The 17,008-nt window shown below is 40.2% G+C and overlaps 1 protein-coding gene across 2 annotated transcripts in view; it reads right to left on the reverse strand.

Moving 5' to 3' along the window:
* The window catches only part of cep85l (centrosomal protein 85, like), a 289,277-nt gene that overhangs the window by 15,954 nt on the left and 256,315 nt on the right, over positions 1–17,008 (reverse strand). For both annotated transcript variants that reach the window (XM_060850775.1, XM_060850767.1), the window contains exons 5-7: positions 8,542–8,650; positions 7,105–7,290; positions 2,888–3,040 (exon numbers count right to left, since the gene is read on the reverse strand). In XM_060850775.1, the coding sequence (XP_060706758.1) occupies positions 2,888–3,040; positions 7,105–7,290; positions 8,542–8,650 (448 nt within the window). The remainder of the gene's footprint in view (positions 1–2,887; positions 3,041–7,104; positions 7,291–8,541; positions 8,651–17,008) is intronic.

The raw sequence follows: 17,008 nt of genomic DNA on the forward strand, positions 1-17,008 counted from the left end.
TACAACAGTGAGCAAAATCCAGAAATTCACATCACAGTGGGGTTCTCAGCTGGACAGACAATGTGGGTGCTCACACACTTGTGAGGAAGGTTTCTATTCATGGTGGGGCTTTGGTTGACAATTTGGCAAACTAGTTGGAAACTAACAGAGCTGAGAGATGGTCAGAATTCATTCTTTTGTCACCACTTACCTTATTTTTCTCTGCCTCAACTCAAAGTATGTGAGTTTACATAAGAGACGAAAATACATCAGGCTCAAACTTCACCTCAAAGATCATCTTCTTAGTAGTTGATTAGTGTTTGTATATCTTCCCTGTCTTTATGTTATGGGTTATTGGGCATATCAAATTTTCATTTCCTCTAGTTAAATTAACCCAATTAATTTCCTTCTACTATACCAGTCATGAAGTTAAAATAATTTTTTTTTAAAAAATCCTGCTTAATTAGAAAACCATTGATTGGTTTGGAAGCCAGAAATAGATACCAGTTACAATAGTTCCCTGGGAGATAAGATGGGTCTTTGGACAATAAAAATGCCTTGAAATAGATGAGTTACTATCAGATCACTTTCAGCTATTCTTCAATTAAATTATGATGGAGTATTGTTTGCAAAAAAAACTTAATTGGAATGCCAAAGGAGTATACAGAGATGCTTGTTTTTATAGCTGCATTTGCATAATTATGCACTTTTTTGAGCTGTAGATGGGTAAATGTGTTTAACTACAGTAATAAAACATTCTGCAATCGTTTCCTTTGAATAATTTGCTTCTAAAAACTAATTAAAACCACTTGGTGACTACCCAAGTAGAAAGCCTCATTTAGCTATTTTCGCCTCATATGGTAACACGTAAATAGACGATTTGTACATTGTGAATTTGAATTATGCATCACGGCCAAATCTCAGCATATTCTTTGAGTGTTGAACGCCTATTTGTATCTATCCACAAATATAGCAGTCATCGCTATTCAGCATTTGTGTGCCTAAAGATTTGCTTGTTGAAGTATATATGTAATAAAAATATAATCAGGGTGATAAAGGTCCAATTTCACGTCACAGTAGCTCAATTTGTACATAATGTATTTTGCATTAGCTTTAGTTTCGGAAGACCAATTTCCCCTGAGGTTAGGAAAAATATAATTGCAAATGATCTTGGTACCATTATAATGGAATAATGAGAACTGCAAAATTATGAAGAACATTTTGTTTCATTATCACAGCAATTCTTTCCTGTTGAATTACTCTTAATCCTAAATCTTAAATAATTTAAAGGAAAGATTTATCCCTGTGCTATCCACTTCTTTAATTGGTTTTATATTTTAGCAAAAATCAGTGTTACATTCAAATGGGGAGGGCAATTTGTCAGAATTGGAAGCATGTGACTTGTTTTTGGTTAATCTTCAATTACTTAATGCTTTTTTTTTGTTTGATAGACAGAGGGCAAGCAGAAGAGGATGATATTCACGGAAGGCTAAAGGTGTAGATGGGGGTGGCTTTGCTCACGTAGTCTCCAATATGCAATTATAGGCATTATAGATCACCCAATCTCATTGAGCTGAAACATGCAGCGTGCATACTTTGAAATTTGGATTCTAAATATTGTTGATGCACTTATAGATGCATATGAGAAAATGGACATTAGACTAAACATTTAGAAGACAAAAAGTATGTATCTGCTTGCTCCCACTGCACAACACTACCCACTGCCTAATAAGATCCACAGCAAGTCCGGAACAACATGGATTAACTCTAATACAATAAAAGTATTCAAGATACTGAGCCAACCTTAAGCCATTCTCGAATTCAGACACAGACTTGGATTCTTGGCAGTACTGAATTAATACAGTCTTATAAATAAAATCCTATAATTTAGTATCAGGGTCATATATGCAAAGCCATTCTCCTCCTACCCACTTCTCTTCTTATTAAGTCCCTCAGAACTGAAGATCACTTTCTTTCAACCCAGATTTCTGGATCCCAAAGTGACAAATAAGTGAGTCATAAATCCACAGTCTGCCACAGGTGAGTGGGATCCTCAGCAAGGGCAGGCAATGATGATAAAACTTAACATGGTGTCCAGTGCACCAGTGCAGCATTTGGACATCTGAGGAACAAAGGGTTTGATGACAACGACCTCAGGTCTAGCACTACTTCAAGGTCAGTGACAACGGACAGCATGGTAGCTCCGTGGTTAGCACTACTGCCTCACAGCACCAGGGTCCCACGTTTGATTCCAGCCTCGGGCGATTGTCTGTGTGGAGTTTGCACATTCTTCCCCTGTCTGTGTGGGCTTCCTCTGGGTGCTCCGGTTTCCTCCCACAGTCCAAAGATGTGCAGGCCAGGTGAATTGGCCGTGCTAAATTGCCCCTAGTGTTAGGTGCATTAGTCAGGGGTAAATGTAGGGGAATGGGTCTGGGTGGGTTGCTCTCCGGAGGGTCAGTGTGGACTTATTGGGCCAAAGGGCCTGCTTCCACACTGTAGGGAATCTAAGTTACCACCCCTTCTGTATGCATCAGATATATATGTCCATATCCAGCAGACAACTCAGACTCTCGGAGAAACAACACTAGCAATGCCATTGGAAAATCCTGAAAGCCCTACTGCAACATTCTGCAGCATTCCCAGTGACTTGTGGGAATCTTTTGTCCAAAGGAAGAAGCATCCGTGAAGATGCAAACCATTTTGAGCAGCCAGTTGGAGGCAGAACACCAAAAATGGAATAATCATGCAACAACCAGCCTCCATGGTATTTAGCTGATGGAAGTAACATAAGATAGCTGGGAAGAAATGTACAAAACTGCATTCAAAACATGCGTGCTTTCTTTTGTAATTGTCAAATAGTTGTCAGAATTCCAAAAATCTAGAACGGATAAACCTTTTGCTTTTTTACCTGCTGACTCTGGCTCTGAAAGTCATTCAAGGTGGGTAGATCAGCGAGGTATTTCTCTAGGGTTTCTATCCTCTGTTGTCGTTCATGGCTTTGCTCAGATTCTTTTTGCAGCTTCTTTTTCAGACTGCTGATATATTTCTCGCGTGCTTTCACCTGAAACATAGTGCAGAAATATTATTGAGAATCCAGGCCTTTCAGCAACATGACATAGTTTAATAATAATAGTTCTCCAGTGCACTAATCAATGATCTGCATAGCTGAGGAGGACAAGAAGTGAACAGATGAGCATAAATAATCAGAATATTAATCATTGTCAGCATTTCATATTTTATAAGTGGCTTATGGATATTTCATAAATATAAATGACTGGCCGGTTTCTTCAGCTGCATTTCAATTTAATTTTCCTGGCAATTCATGGAAATACAATAAAGGATTAAGTACTTTTAAACACATTTAGATGCTAGAAAGACCAGTGATCCCATTCTTGCTAGCCTGTGACATTTATTTATGCTTCTGCATATTTAGATTAGGTTAGATTCCCTACAGTGTGGAAACAGGCCCCTTGGCTCAACAAGTCCACACCAACCCTCCAAAGAGTAACCCACCCAGACCCATTTCCCTCTGACTAATGCACCTAACAGTATGGGCAATTTAGCATGGCCAATTCACCTGACCTGCACATCTTTGGACTGCTGGAGGAAACCGGAGCACCCACAGGAAACCCACACAGACACGGGGAGAATGTGCAAACTGCACACAGACAGTTGCCCAAGGCAGAATCAAACCTGGGTCCCTGGTGCTGTGAGGCAGCAGTGCTAACCACTGAGCCACCATGCTACCCCTATTTACTTGCTTACTTTTATGCATAGTCACTTTCTTGATCAATGCAGTTCTAACTGAAATGTCAGAGTTTGAGAATTTAATGTGCAGTTTTCTTATGCTGCAACAAGGTTTTGAGTATCTATTCCACATTCAGCAATGCATCAAACAAGGGACTGAGTTCTTTTGCCTATTCGCTTTAGTGTGAAGTTGTGAATAACAAAGTTTCACAAATGTTCATCATTCTCCAAATTCCAGTGAAGTTTTGAAGCACCAACAAGACGTTGGTGATAACATCAAATCATTTTTGATCCTTAAAATGGACACCTGAAAAACTCACACTCTATATAAAAAAACACTGACAGGATGTAAGTATGGCTTGCAAGTATCTATTGTGCATCCGAACCTCCTCACGAGGAGATAATATTGAACTGCCTACTTGAAGCACTGCTCTTTGTGTGATAGTGGTACATCCATAATGGGGAGGGAATTCCAAGAATTTAACTCAGCAATGGTGAAGGAACAAGGATACATTTTCAAATTAAGACAGTTTTTGACTTGGAAGGGAACTTAGAGTTAACAGTGCTCCCATGCATTTGCTACCTTTCACCTTCTACTTGAGAAAGTTGTGGGTTTGGTAGATACTGTCAAACAAGCCACCGCAAGTGCTGCAGTGCATCCTTTAGAGATGATATACACTATGGCCACATAGAGAGAATGAAGATGATGGATGTGATGCCGCTCAAGAGGGTTGATTGACCCAGTATGGTGTCAAGTTCTACATGTGACCAAATTACTCACCTAATCCCATTTGTCCTGACCCACCTTCTCAAGAGGTTAGGGACAGGCAATTGTAGATCAATGTAAACATGCATTGGCACACTCTGTATATACAATTAATTGCTAAATTACTTTTAAAGTACTTATGATGTTATCACCATGACATTGAGACACTTGTCAGAAATTTCCTTGATGTTGCTTTCACGCTGTCTCTAACTTTGGTGGAACTGCTTTGGCAACTCACGTTGTGTGGCACTTCTTACCAAGTGATGGTGACAAAGTAAGAGCTGTTCTGTAGAAATTCATGGTCACTCCAGGGCTTTCTCTTCCCTGTTCATACTAGTTTGTTCCCATAGCCAAATCACACTTTACTGTACATTCCTCTCCTCATTTTCCACTTTGTGCTAACACTCGTCTAAATCTTCACTTCATGCTGAAATGATCCTGCTCTCTCTTTTCTTTCCCAGTTCATGATGCACTCTGTTCTCCCCACACAGTTCTTCTGAAGGTCTTCTCGAGGTCAATGAGTCCAGGAGGTTGAAAACATTAAATATTTTAGTTAAAGTCAAAATTATACTCCAGATGAGTGAAGCTCCAATAGAGAGCACAATTGCAGACATGCATCTTATAATAAACTTGGGCACAAACCCTTTCTCCCTAAATTTCTGTGAAAATAACTTGAATTCTGGATTATACCTAAAATTTCTTAAACATTAAGAACTCTATTGAATACCTCTATATTTTGGGAATACATTTCCATGTTGAATGAAATTCTATTTCACAGAATGTTCCTTGACTTAACAAAGAGACTTGGGTTACATTTTATGTAGATTTGGTTTCAACATTTTTGTTTGAAGAATACTTTTAAACTTAAAAGAGGATACTTATGAGCACATGAAAGCAAAGCTGTTAAGGTGGATTTACAAATTAGATTGAAGGATAGATTCAATAGAGAAACAGTGGCAGACATTTAAGCTGATACTCCAGAATGCATAGGATAGGTAGTTTCCATCAAAGAAGAAAATTTCCAAGGGACAGATCCATCAATTGCAGTAAACTAAAAATGACACAGATGGTATCAAATTTAAATAAATAAATTGTACAATAGTGCATAGAAAGGTGGCAGATCAGAATGTTGAACAAAATATTAAACAAAACAAAAAGATTAATAAGGAGGGGAAAATTAAAGTATCTAGAAAGTTATGTAGAAATATAAAAAAAGTAAAAGTTTATGTAAATATTTATAGAAGAAAAGAGTTAACATTATGAACATTGTCCCATACAGAAGTGAATCTGGAAAATTCATAATGGAAAATAAAGATTTTGCAGATTAATTAAACAAAAGGTATTTTGTATCAGTCTTCACTAAAGAGGAGACAAGTAACATTCCAGAAAGAGTTTTAATCAGGAAATGGAAGGAAGATCTCAGGAAAATCACAATCACCAAAGAGGTGGTAGTGGGTAAATTGTTGGACCTGTGGCCTGATGGTGCCAGGATCCTGATTGATGTTATCCTAGGGTCTTAAAACAAGTACCAAATGAGATAGTAGATGCATTGACTTTAATTTGCCCAGGGTCCCCCAGATTCAGGGAAGATCTAATTAATTTGGAAGATAGCAAATGTAACTATTTTCTTTATAAAGGGAGAGAGATAGAAAGTAGAAAACGCCAGGTTAGTTAGTTTAACATCCATCAGAGGAAAATTGTGAGAAGCTGTTATGAAAGACATTACAGCAGAGTACTTAGAAAGATAATCAGGCAGAGTCAACATGGTTTTGTGAAAGGCAAATCATGCCTAATCAATCTATTAGAGTTCTTTAAGGAATTAATACATACTGTAGATAAAGGAGAACAGGTGGATGTTCTGTATTCAGATTTTTTTGAAGATATTTGATAAAGTGCCACATTGGTTATTGTGCAAAATGAAAGCTTTTGGTATACAGGGTAGCATATTAGCATAGATAGAAGATTAGGCAGCTAATAGAAAGAAGACAGTCAGCCCCAAATGGGTCATTTTTCAGATTGGCAAGAAATAATGAATTATGTAACTTTACTATTTAACCACAGATGGGTGGGTCTGATCTTATGAAGTTTTCTTATTTATTCAAATATATCCAATATGTGTATTCTGAAATATCCCCTCAAGTGCCTGCCACTCCATCTTTATTTTTAAATTTAATTTGCCAATTTACTTACATCAGCTTTTCTTCCACACCTTCATAATTGCCCAGTTTAATTAAAAATAAAGTTCCAGACCTATTTGCCCATTTTGCAAACTGATTGCAAAATTCAATCAATCAATCATATGATTGCTGCTACCTAGCACTGCCTTTACTATGAGATCATTAATTAATCCGATCCCATTGCACAATGCCAGGTCTGGTGTAGTCAGCTCTATGGTCAGTTCCAGAATATGTTGCTCAAAGAAACTACAGGTAGATAAATTCTTCGTCAGCATGGTGATGAAAGTTTGTAAAAGTCACATGGGAATGGGGATTTGAGGTTACAATCAGACCAGCCATGATCTTATTAAATGGTGAAGAAGTCTAGGCAGGCCAAATGGCCTACCCCTGCTTCTACTGTGCTCATGTAAAGTATCAATAGTCATTGCGTTTTACCTTTTCCTCCATTTTTTTTGCTTCTTCCATATATTTTTGGGTGTTTTTCCTGAGGCACTCCTTGAGATGCACAATCTCAAGCTCCGCTGCGGACAGCTTTTGCTCCAGATTTTTCTTTCCACAATCAATCACTTTGGATGTTTCTGTATGGTGTGTATGTCTCATATTCTCACATGGGGATTCATGCTGCACAAGGAAAGATATACAAGCATTGGAGATAGTGATGAAAAGGGAAACAACATATTGCCTACCTCAGTAGCAAACTGACAAGCAACATAAATAATGGATGTAAAAACTTCTGTATGTACGTAAAAAGAAAATATTAGCAAAGATATGTGTAGGTCCACTACAGACAAATGTAGGAGAATTTATGAAGGAAAATAGAGAAATGTTCGAGAAGCTAAATAATTACTTTGTCTCTCTTCACAGAGGAAGAGCCATGAAATCTCCCAGGAATGATAGAGAACTAAGGGACTAATGAGAATGAGGAATTCAAATAAATTAGTTAAGAAAAAGTAGCATTGAACAACTAGCATTGAATAAACAACATGGAAAGTTGACTCCTCTCTGGGACCCAATGATCTACATCCCAAAGTGTTGAAAGAGGTGACAACAGAGACAGAGGCATGACATTTTTTTATTTGCATCTGAGAGGACAGACATGTTCTCATTTTGCAATCTCATTAAATGTTGAATGCTTTTCAAAAGTGTATGTTCAAGTCTCCACATTAGGGATCAACAGATTCATCATAAATTAAGGGGAAGTGAAATATTTCAGCAAGTACCTGATTGGCTTAGGTTTGCTTTAAATAAATGAGGTGACTCAACTGAAAATGATTGTCACAGTAAATAGATCCTTGGTACGGTGGGAAAATGTGACAATGCATATCTTCACTGAATATTTGGGCATCATTACTCAGGTTAATATCTATGACATTTTTCAGAATCCAGGCTACATTTTGAGCCTGGTCCTCAGTTGGACCTCATGTACAAACTCAGTAGCCAAGAAAACCTGGTCTCATCAGCAAAAGCCATGGACTTGAGCATTCAGACTATCTACACTGCTGGTATTTAAGCAAGTGTCAGAGCCTCATCACCTTACATGATGAAGGTTGAGAGTGTGGTGCTGGAAAAGCACAGCAAGTCAGGCAGCATCCGAGGAGCAGGACAATCGACGTTTTGGGCAGGAGCCCTTCATCAGAAATCTCTAGCCCGAAACATCGATTCTCCTGCTCCTCGGTTGTTGTGTTGACCTGCTGTGCTTTTCCAGCAACACACTCTTGACTCTGATCTCCAGCATCTGCAGACCATACTTTCTCCACCTTGCACAATGAAGTCTCAAACATGGGACCGGACCATGTCATAGCAGGTCCCAGTTTAACCTCCTCCAAGAATTACAGTCAGACGTATCATATTATCTGAATGTCATACAATTACCTGTGTTTTTATCGTGAATGCAGGATCACAGCGTTCCAAAAGTGCTCTCTGCGCTCGAAGTTCATTTTCTTGTATTTTTTGCTGAAGTTGGATAATCTGCTGCTCCTGGCTAAAAAAAAAGGAAAATTGAGTGTCAAATACATTTCTGACTTTAAATTATCACATGAGCCACCAAACAAACTATAATTCCTTCTGTCGCCATTTCTCTCATGTAATCTTAATCCAGTCAAGATCTCTCCAGGTCTTTTTCTTAACTCCAATGAGAAAGGAGATTCCCAGGTTTGGCAACTAATGCAAACAACATGAAGTCAGATAGATACCTTGACCACCCAATAATCAACAGTAATGGAATCTAATTTCTTGTGTCTTTACTGGAACAAATGCATTAAACCAATGAATGTTAAAGAAAACATTGAAAACACGATAACAATAGCCTAAACAATATGGAGATTGACTGGAACGATAAAACTTTTGGAAACTGTTCAAACTATCAAAGTCGATCACTTATTTCATGATTATAAAAAGAGCGATTTTTTTAACACTCATTGCACCTTTTTGGCTGAAATGAAAGCATTGAGAAAGCTTTGAGGAATTTTAGAAAAGTTATATAGATTGTAGTTTCCATTTGTGGAGATCAAAGAGAATAAAACAGCAAGATTAAAGTTATGTAATGCCATGGCAATGGTTCATAAATTCCTGAATTACTTACGGTCACACTAGACTGTTAATTACAACATGAATTTTTAAGAAGGGGACATAGAGCCAAAATATGTGGATGGAAATTCCAGGCAGCTGAGCAAAGGCCTGAGAGGAAACATGGAATGTCACACCTGAAATGATGCCCTAAAGAGACAGATGCAATTCCAAACAACTGGTCTGTGATGTCAGATTATGTGCGGCAGACTACACTTGTCAACAGAAAGTCCATTTCTGTGGATGAAGTCCCAAACTGCGGGCATGTTATCATAGCATTCTTAAACTGCAGATAGAGGCCATTTGGCCCATTGAGCCTGCACTGACACTCTAAATAGCATCACATCCAGACTCAGCCCCCCATCCTATTCCTCTAACCCAATGATGTAGGAAGGGGAAAGGTTGAGATTCTGAAGGGAGATTACAGAGAATTAGGCAGAAATTTAAAAAGGAGGTCCTCAAGCATTACTCCCAGTGCTATGAGCTAGTGAGGGCAGGAATAGGAGGATAGAGCAGATGAATGCATGGCTGGGGAGCTGGTGTATGGGAGAAGGATTCACATTTCTGGATCATTGGAATCTCTCTTGGGGTAGAAGTGACCTGTACAAGAAGGACGGATTGCACCTAAATTGGAAGGGGACTAATATACTGGCAGGGAAATTTGCTAGAACTGCTTGGGAGGATTTAAACTAGTAAGGTGGGGGGGGAAGGACCCAGGGAGATAGTGAGGAAAGAGATCGATCTGAGACGGGTACAGTTGAGAACAGAAGTGAGTCAGACAGTCAGGACAGGCAGGGACAAGGTAGGACTAAGAAATTAAACTGCATTTATTTCAATGCAAGGGGCCTAACAGAGAAAGCAGATGAACTCAGGTCATGGTTAGGGACATGGGACTGGGATATCATAGCAATTACGGAAACATGGCTCAAGAATGGACAGAACTGGCAGCTGAATGTTCCTGGATACAAATGCTACAGGAAGGATAGAAAGGGGGGCAAAAGAGGAGGGGGAGTGGCATTTTTGATAAGGGATAGCATTACAGCTGAGTTGAGGGAGGATATTCCCAGAAATACATCCAGGGAAGTTATTTGGGTGGAACTGAGAAATAAGAAAGGGATGGTCACCTTTTTGGGATTGTATTATAGACCCCCCAATAGTCAGAGTGAAATTGAGAAACAAACTTGTAAGGAGATCTCAGCTATCTGTAAGAATAATAGGGTAGTTATGGTAGGGGATTTTAACTTCCCAAACATTGACTGGGACTACCATAGTGTTAAAGGTTTAGATGGAGAGGAATTTCTTAAGTGTGTACAAGACAATTTTCTGATTGAGTATGTGGATGTACCTATTAGAGGAGGTGCAAAACTTGACCTACTCTTGGGAAATAAGGCAGGGCAGGTGACTGAGGTGTCAGTGGGGGAGCACTTTGGGGCCAGCAACCATAATTCTAATCGTTTTAAAAAGGATAGACCAGATCTAAAAGTTGAAGTTCTAAATTGGCCAATTTTGACGGTATTAGGTAAGAACTTTCAAAAGCTGATTGTGGGCAGATGTTCGCAGGTAAAGGGATGGCTGGAAAATGGGAAGCCTTCAGAAATGAAATAACAAGAATCCAGAGAAAGTATATTCCTGTCAGGGTGAAAGGGAAAGCTGGTAGGTATAGGGAATGCTGGATGACTAAAGAAATTGAGGGTTTGGTTAAGAAAAAGAAGGAAGCATACGTCAGGTATAGACACGATAGAACAAGTGAATCCTTAGAAGAGTATAAAGAAAGTCGGAGTATACTTAAGAGGGAAATGAGGGGGGCAAAATGGGGACATGAGATAGCTTTGGCAAATAGAATTAAGGAGAATCCAAAGGGTTTTTACAAATATATTAAGAACAAAAGGGTAACTAGGGAGAGAATAGGGCCCCTCAAAGATCAGCAAGGCGGCCTTTGTGTGGAGCCACAGAAAATCGGGGAGGTACTAAATGAATATTTTGCATCAGTATTTTCTGTGGAAAAGGATATGGAAGATATAGACTGTAGGGAAATAGATGGTGACATCTTGCAAAATGTCCAGATTACAGAGCAGGAAGTGCTGGATGTCTTGAAACGGTTAAAGGTGGATAAATCCCCAGGATCTGATCAGGTGTTCCCGGGAACTCTGTGGGAAGCTGGAGAAGTGATTGCTGGGCCACTTGCTGAGATATTTGTATCATCGACAGTCAGGTGAGGTGCCGGACGACTGGAGGTTGGCAAACGTGGTGCCACTGTTTAACAAGGATGGTAAAGACAAGCCAGGGAACTATAGACTGGTGAGCCTGACTTCGGTGGTGAGCAAGTTGTTGGAGGGAACCCTGAGGGACAGGATGTACATGTATTTGGAAAGGCAAGGATTGATTCGGGATAGCCAACTTAGCTTTGTGTGTGGGAAATCATGTCTCACAAACTTGATTGAGTTTTTTGGAAAAGTAACAAAGAAGATTGATGAGGGCAGAGCAGTAGATGTGATCTATATGGACTTGCATAAGGCGTTCGACAAGGTTCCCCATGGGAGACTGATTAGCAAGGTTAGATCTCATGGTATACAGGAAGAACTAGCCATTTGGATACAGAACTGGCTCAAAGGTAGAAGACAGAGGGTGGTGTTGGAGGGTTGTTTTTCAGACTGGAGGCCTGTGACAAGTGGAGTGCCACAAGGATCGGTGCTGGGTCCTCTACTTTTTGTCATTTACATAAATGATTTGGATGCAAGCGTAAGAGGTACAGTTACTAAGTTTGCAGATGACACCAAAATTGGAGGTGTAGTGGACTACCAAGAGGATTACCTCAGATTACAACAGGATCTGGACCAGATGGGCCACTGGGCTGAGAAGTGGCAGATGGAATTTAATTCAGATAAATGCGAGGTGCTGCATTTTGGCAAAGAAAATCTTAGTAGGATTTATACACTTAATGGTTAGGTCCTAGAGAGTGTTGCTGAACAAAGAGACCCTTGGAGTGCAGGTTCATAGCTCCTTGAAAATGGAGTCACAGGTAGCTTTCCTTTATTAGTCAGAGTATTGAGTACAGGAGTTGGGAGGTCATGCTGTGGCTGTACAGGACATTGGTCAGGCCACAGTTGGAATATTGCGTGCAATTCTGGTCTTCTTCCTATTGGAAAGATGTTTTGAAACTTGAAAGGGTTCAGAAAAGATTTACAAGAATGTTGCCAGGGTTGGAGGATCTGAGCTACAGGCAGAGGCTGAACAGCCTGGTGCTGTTTTCCCTGGAGCTTTGGAGACTGAGGGGTGACCTTATAGAGGTTTACAAATTTATGAGGGTCATGGATAGGATAAATAGACAAAGTCTTTTCCCTGGGGTCGGGGAGTCCAGAGGCCATAGGTTTAGGATGAGAGGGGAAAGATATAAAAGAGACATAAGGGACAACTTTTTCACGCAGAGGATGGTACATGTATGGAATGAGCTGCCAGAGGATGTGGTGGAGGCTAGTACAATTGCAACATTTAAGAGGCATTTGGATGGGTATATGAATAGGAAGGGTTTGAAGGGATATGGGCCAGGTGCTGGCAGGTGGGACTAGATTGGGTTGGGATATCTGGTCAGCATCGACGGTTTGGACTGAAGGGTCTGTTTCCATGCTGTACATCTCTATGACTCTATGACTCTATTTACCATGGTCTAGTCTGCACATCCCTGGACACTACAATTTAGCATGGCCAATCCACTTAACCTGCACACCTTTGGATTTTGGATGGAAACTGGAGCACCAGATGGAAATCCATGCACGTAGAGGGCGAATGTGCAAACTCCACACTCATATGGATACTGTACAGCTACCTAAAGCTTAAATTGGACCCACATACTCGGCACTGTAAGGCAGCAGTGCTAACTACTAGGCCATCATGCCATCCCAAATGTTTACCCTTCCGAGAATATCCAAAAATAAATGAATTGCCTGTGTTTGTTAGTAGGCTGGCATATTGATACAGATGAACATTTATTAAAGGTCATGGCTTGAAGACAGCCATTAAGCCCGCCCTGTGCTGCAGGGAAAGAAAGATTTGTGCTCGTTTTGAATGCTGCAAGCCAGACAGGCCAGTGAAGTTACCAGCAAGAAGGGTGTTTTTCTGACTGGAGATCTATGACCAGTGGTGTTCTATAGGGATCAGTGCCAGGACTGCTGATATTTGTTTTCCCTCATCAATTGCTGTAAGTAGTAGCTCTTAACTAATAAATCAGAAACTTTACAAGTATGAACTCGTCACTCTGTGCTCCCTGCAAGCAAATGAAATACCTGGAGAAGACTATGAACCAAGTGCTGGAAAGTGGGACTAGTTTAGATTTGGCGTAGATTTGGCAGTACAGACCTAATGGGCTGAAAAGCCTCTTTTGTACGATATGGTTCTAAGGAGGCTTGCACACCAGCAAGTACTGACAAGACCGAAAGCATCATCTCAGTGAACTCTGTGGCTTGAGACCAACTAACAGCCTTTTCATTGTCTAGATTAGAGTAGTGCTGGAAAAGCACAGCAGGTCAGGCAGCATCTGAGGAGCAGGAAAATTGATATTTCAGGCAAAATCCCTTAATCAAGAATGAAGGCAGGGAGCCTCCGGGGTGGAGAGATAAATGGGAGGGGGGTGGGGTGTGGCTGAGAAGGTAGCAAAGAGTATGATAGATGGATGGGGGTGGGGATGAAGGTGATAGGTCAGAGAGGAGGGTGGAGCAGATTGGTGGGAAGGAAGATTGGCAGATAGGATAGGTCATGAGGATGGTGCTGAGCTGGAAGGTTGGAACTGGTGTAAGGTGGGGGAGGGAAAATGAGGAAACTGGTGAAGTTCACATTGACAACCTGGGGTTGAAGTGTTCCGAGGCAGAAGATGAGGCATTCCTAACTTTTGTCTAAGTGCCTTTTCAGTCTTTCCTTCCACCCATCACACCCATGTTTCTTCCTGGTCTATATCTGTGTGGGGAGGGAGGTTTATAAGGGGGTTAAAGATTTAACTTGTACAATTATATGTCAATAGTTCATAATTGTTTATCTAATTAGAATCTATTTGCCATAAAAAGTAACTCTTGTTTGTACCGAAACCGTGATCCATGCTGCCAACCTGTTTCAAAAAGACAGGGAATCTTTGGGGAATCTTTAACTTTGGTGATGACTCTGGGAATAGCAGGGCTTGATTTTCATTGCACTACCCTAGTGGGTTGTAACTGCACAAAAGGTTTAGAAAATTTTATGTGCAAGAATGGGTTAAGTGCAAAATTAGCATAAATGAATTACATGCAAAACTCCTTGGTAAAAGAAACAGCACCATTTTATTTATATGCATAATCACGCCAAACCTGCCTATGAAATACAGCTGGAATATCTTATCGACAAAAGCAAAAGATGTTGGAGATCTGCTATATGTCTTTTCATCAGGACAAGCACAATATGAGGTGCAAGTTCATTCGTACTCTGTGAAAAACCCAGTAAGGCACAACAACATTTCTAAAAACAGCAATTTGAAATGACAATGCAGAATGTTCAGTAAATCAAAATGCTGATGTATCAAGAATTCTACTCCTGTCCCTGTACAGATCTTCAGCCAGTTTCTTTGATGCCAAGCTATACTGGATATACCTGTAACATGAAACCTCTTCCAATGTAAATGACCCCACATGTTACTCAAAGCAGTAATACCAATAATATGCACAGAATTAGTGACAGGGCACTTACCAACAATTGATTTGGCTGCAAGGTGAAGATTTCGATGCAACTACCTCAATATGTTCTCTCTCACTGAGTCAACTATCTTAATATTATATCGAGTAGTTCTCTAATGGACTGCATACTTACATGTTGAATTTAAGACTTTCATACTGTTGGTTAATATTTTGAATAGATCAGTCTGCTTGAAAATAAAATTTGCACTGTTTAATCTACGGCTGTAGGTTGCATTTTAATAAGACAATGGTTACATCAGGTAAGGTGTTCCTAATTTTTTTAATCCAGTCACAGGGTGAAGACATCACTGACTAGGCCAGTATTTATTGCCCATCCTTAATTGTCTAAAGAGTATTTAAGAGTCAATCATATTGTTCTGGGTCTGGAGTCCAGACCAGCTAAGGATGGCAATTTTCTTCCCTAAAGGATGCTAGTGAAACAAGTCATTCGGCAATGGCTTCACAACTGTCATGGGACTATTGATTCCACGTTGTTTTTATTGAATTCAAATTCCCCCATCTGCCACTGGGAGATTCAAACTCAGGTTACCCGAACATTACCTGGGTCTCTGAATTTGTAGTCTAGAGATAATACCATTATAGGCCCATCAAGTCCATACAATTTAGTTAATATTTCAAAGTGATCCACTACATAGTCAGGAGGTGAGGTGAGTTACTCAAGCAGGATTTCTAACCTTGGCCTGCTTCAAGAAGTAATATGGCTACATGGCTAGTCCAGTTCAGTTTATGATCAATGACGAAGCCCAGGATATTAATTGTGAGGGATTCAGTGATAGCTTTACTAATAAACATCAAGGGAAGATGATTAGATTCACTCTTGCTAGAAATGGTCATTGCCTGGCACTAGTCACAGGCAATGACCACTTGGCACTTGTCAGCTGAAGCTCAGATGTTGTCCAGGATGTTGCTGCATGTGACATGGGCTGCTTCAGTATCCCAGGAGTTGGGAATAGTGCTGAATTTTGCAAAACTCATCTGCAAACATCTGCAATTCGCACCTTATAATAGAGGGAGGATCAATGAAGTAGCTGAAGATGATTGGGAAAAGGACACTACCCTGAATAACTCCTATAGGGATATCCTGGAGCTAAGATATTTGTCCTCCAACAATGAGAACCATCTTCCTTTGTACCAGGATTTCAACCATCATCGAGGTTTCCACCTGATTCCCATTGGCTACAATTTCTTTAAGCTTCGTCAATGCAATATTCAGGCAAATGCAGCATTGATGTCAAGGGCTGTCATTCACATCTCACCTCTGGAATTCAGCTGTTTTGTTTATGTTTGGAACAAAGTTTTACTGGAGTCAGGAGCTTGATGGCCCTGAAGAAATCCAAACTGAATGGTAGTGACCAGGTTATTACTGATTGTTAGCATTGTCAATGACCCCTTCCTGACTTTGCTGAAAATTACGAGTAGATGTAAAGCACTAAAAGTAGCCAGGTTGGACTTCCCTGGCTTTTGGTGCACTGGATCTGCATGGGCTACTTTCCATATTGCTCGGTAAATATCCGTTTTTGTAGCTGGGGGAAGGAAGGGCTGGAGCACCAGTTTTCAGTCCTATTGTTGGAATATTGTTAGGGCCTTTGCAGTATCCAGTGCCTTCAGTTGTTTCTTGATAACACATGGAGTGAATTGAATTGGCTGAAGACTAATATCTGTGATGCTGAGGACGTCAGGTGAGACAAGATAGGTCATTCATTCAACACTTCTGAAAGAAGATGGATATGAATGTTTTGACTTTGACTTTCAGCTAACATACCCGGATCCCCATTTATGAAAAACCATGAGTTTATTTATTTGTCCATCACCATTCATGACTAGATGCGGCAGGACTGCAGAGCTCCTTATCTATTGAATCTTAGCTCGCCTAACCCTGTCCAACACATACTACCCTCTGCCATTTGCCATGCAAGTAGTCTTCTACTGGAGATTCAGCCAAGTTAATAACTCATTTTAGCTATAACTGATGCTGCAATTCGCATGCTTTACTGAACTCTTCATTGAACCAGGGTTAGAAGCCTGGCTTGTTGGGAATATTAGACAGGGGATTTACTGAG

Source organism: Hemiscyllium ocellatum, chromosome 3, assembly GCF_020745735.1.
Source record: "Hemiscyllium ocellatum isolate sHemOce1 chromosome 3, sHemOce1.pat.X.cur, whole genome shotgun sequence".
NCBI lineage: Eukaryota > Metazoa > Chordata > Chondrichthyes > Orectolobiformes > Hemiscylliidae > Hemiscyllium > Hemiscyllium ocellatum.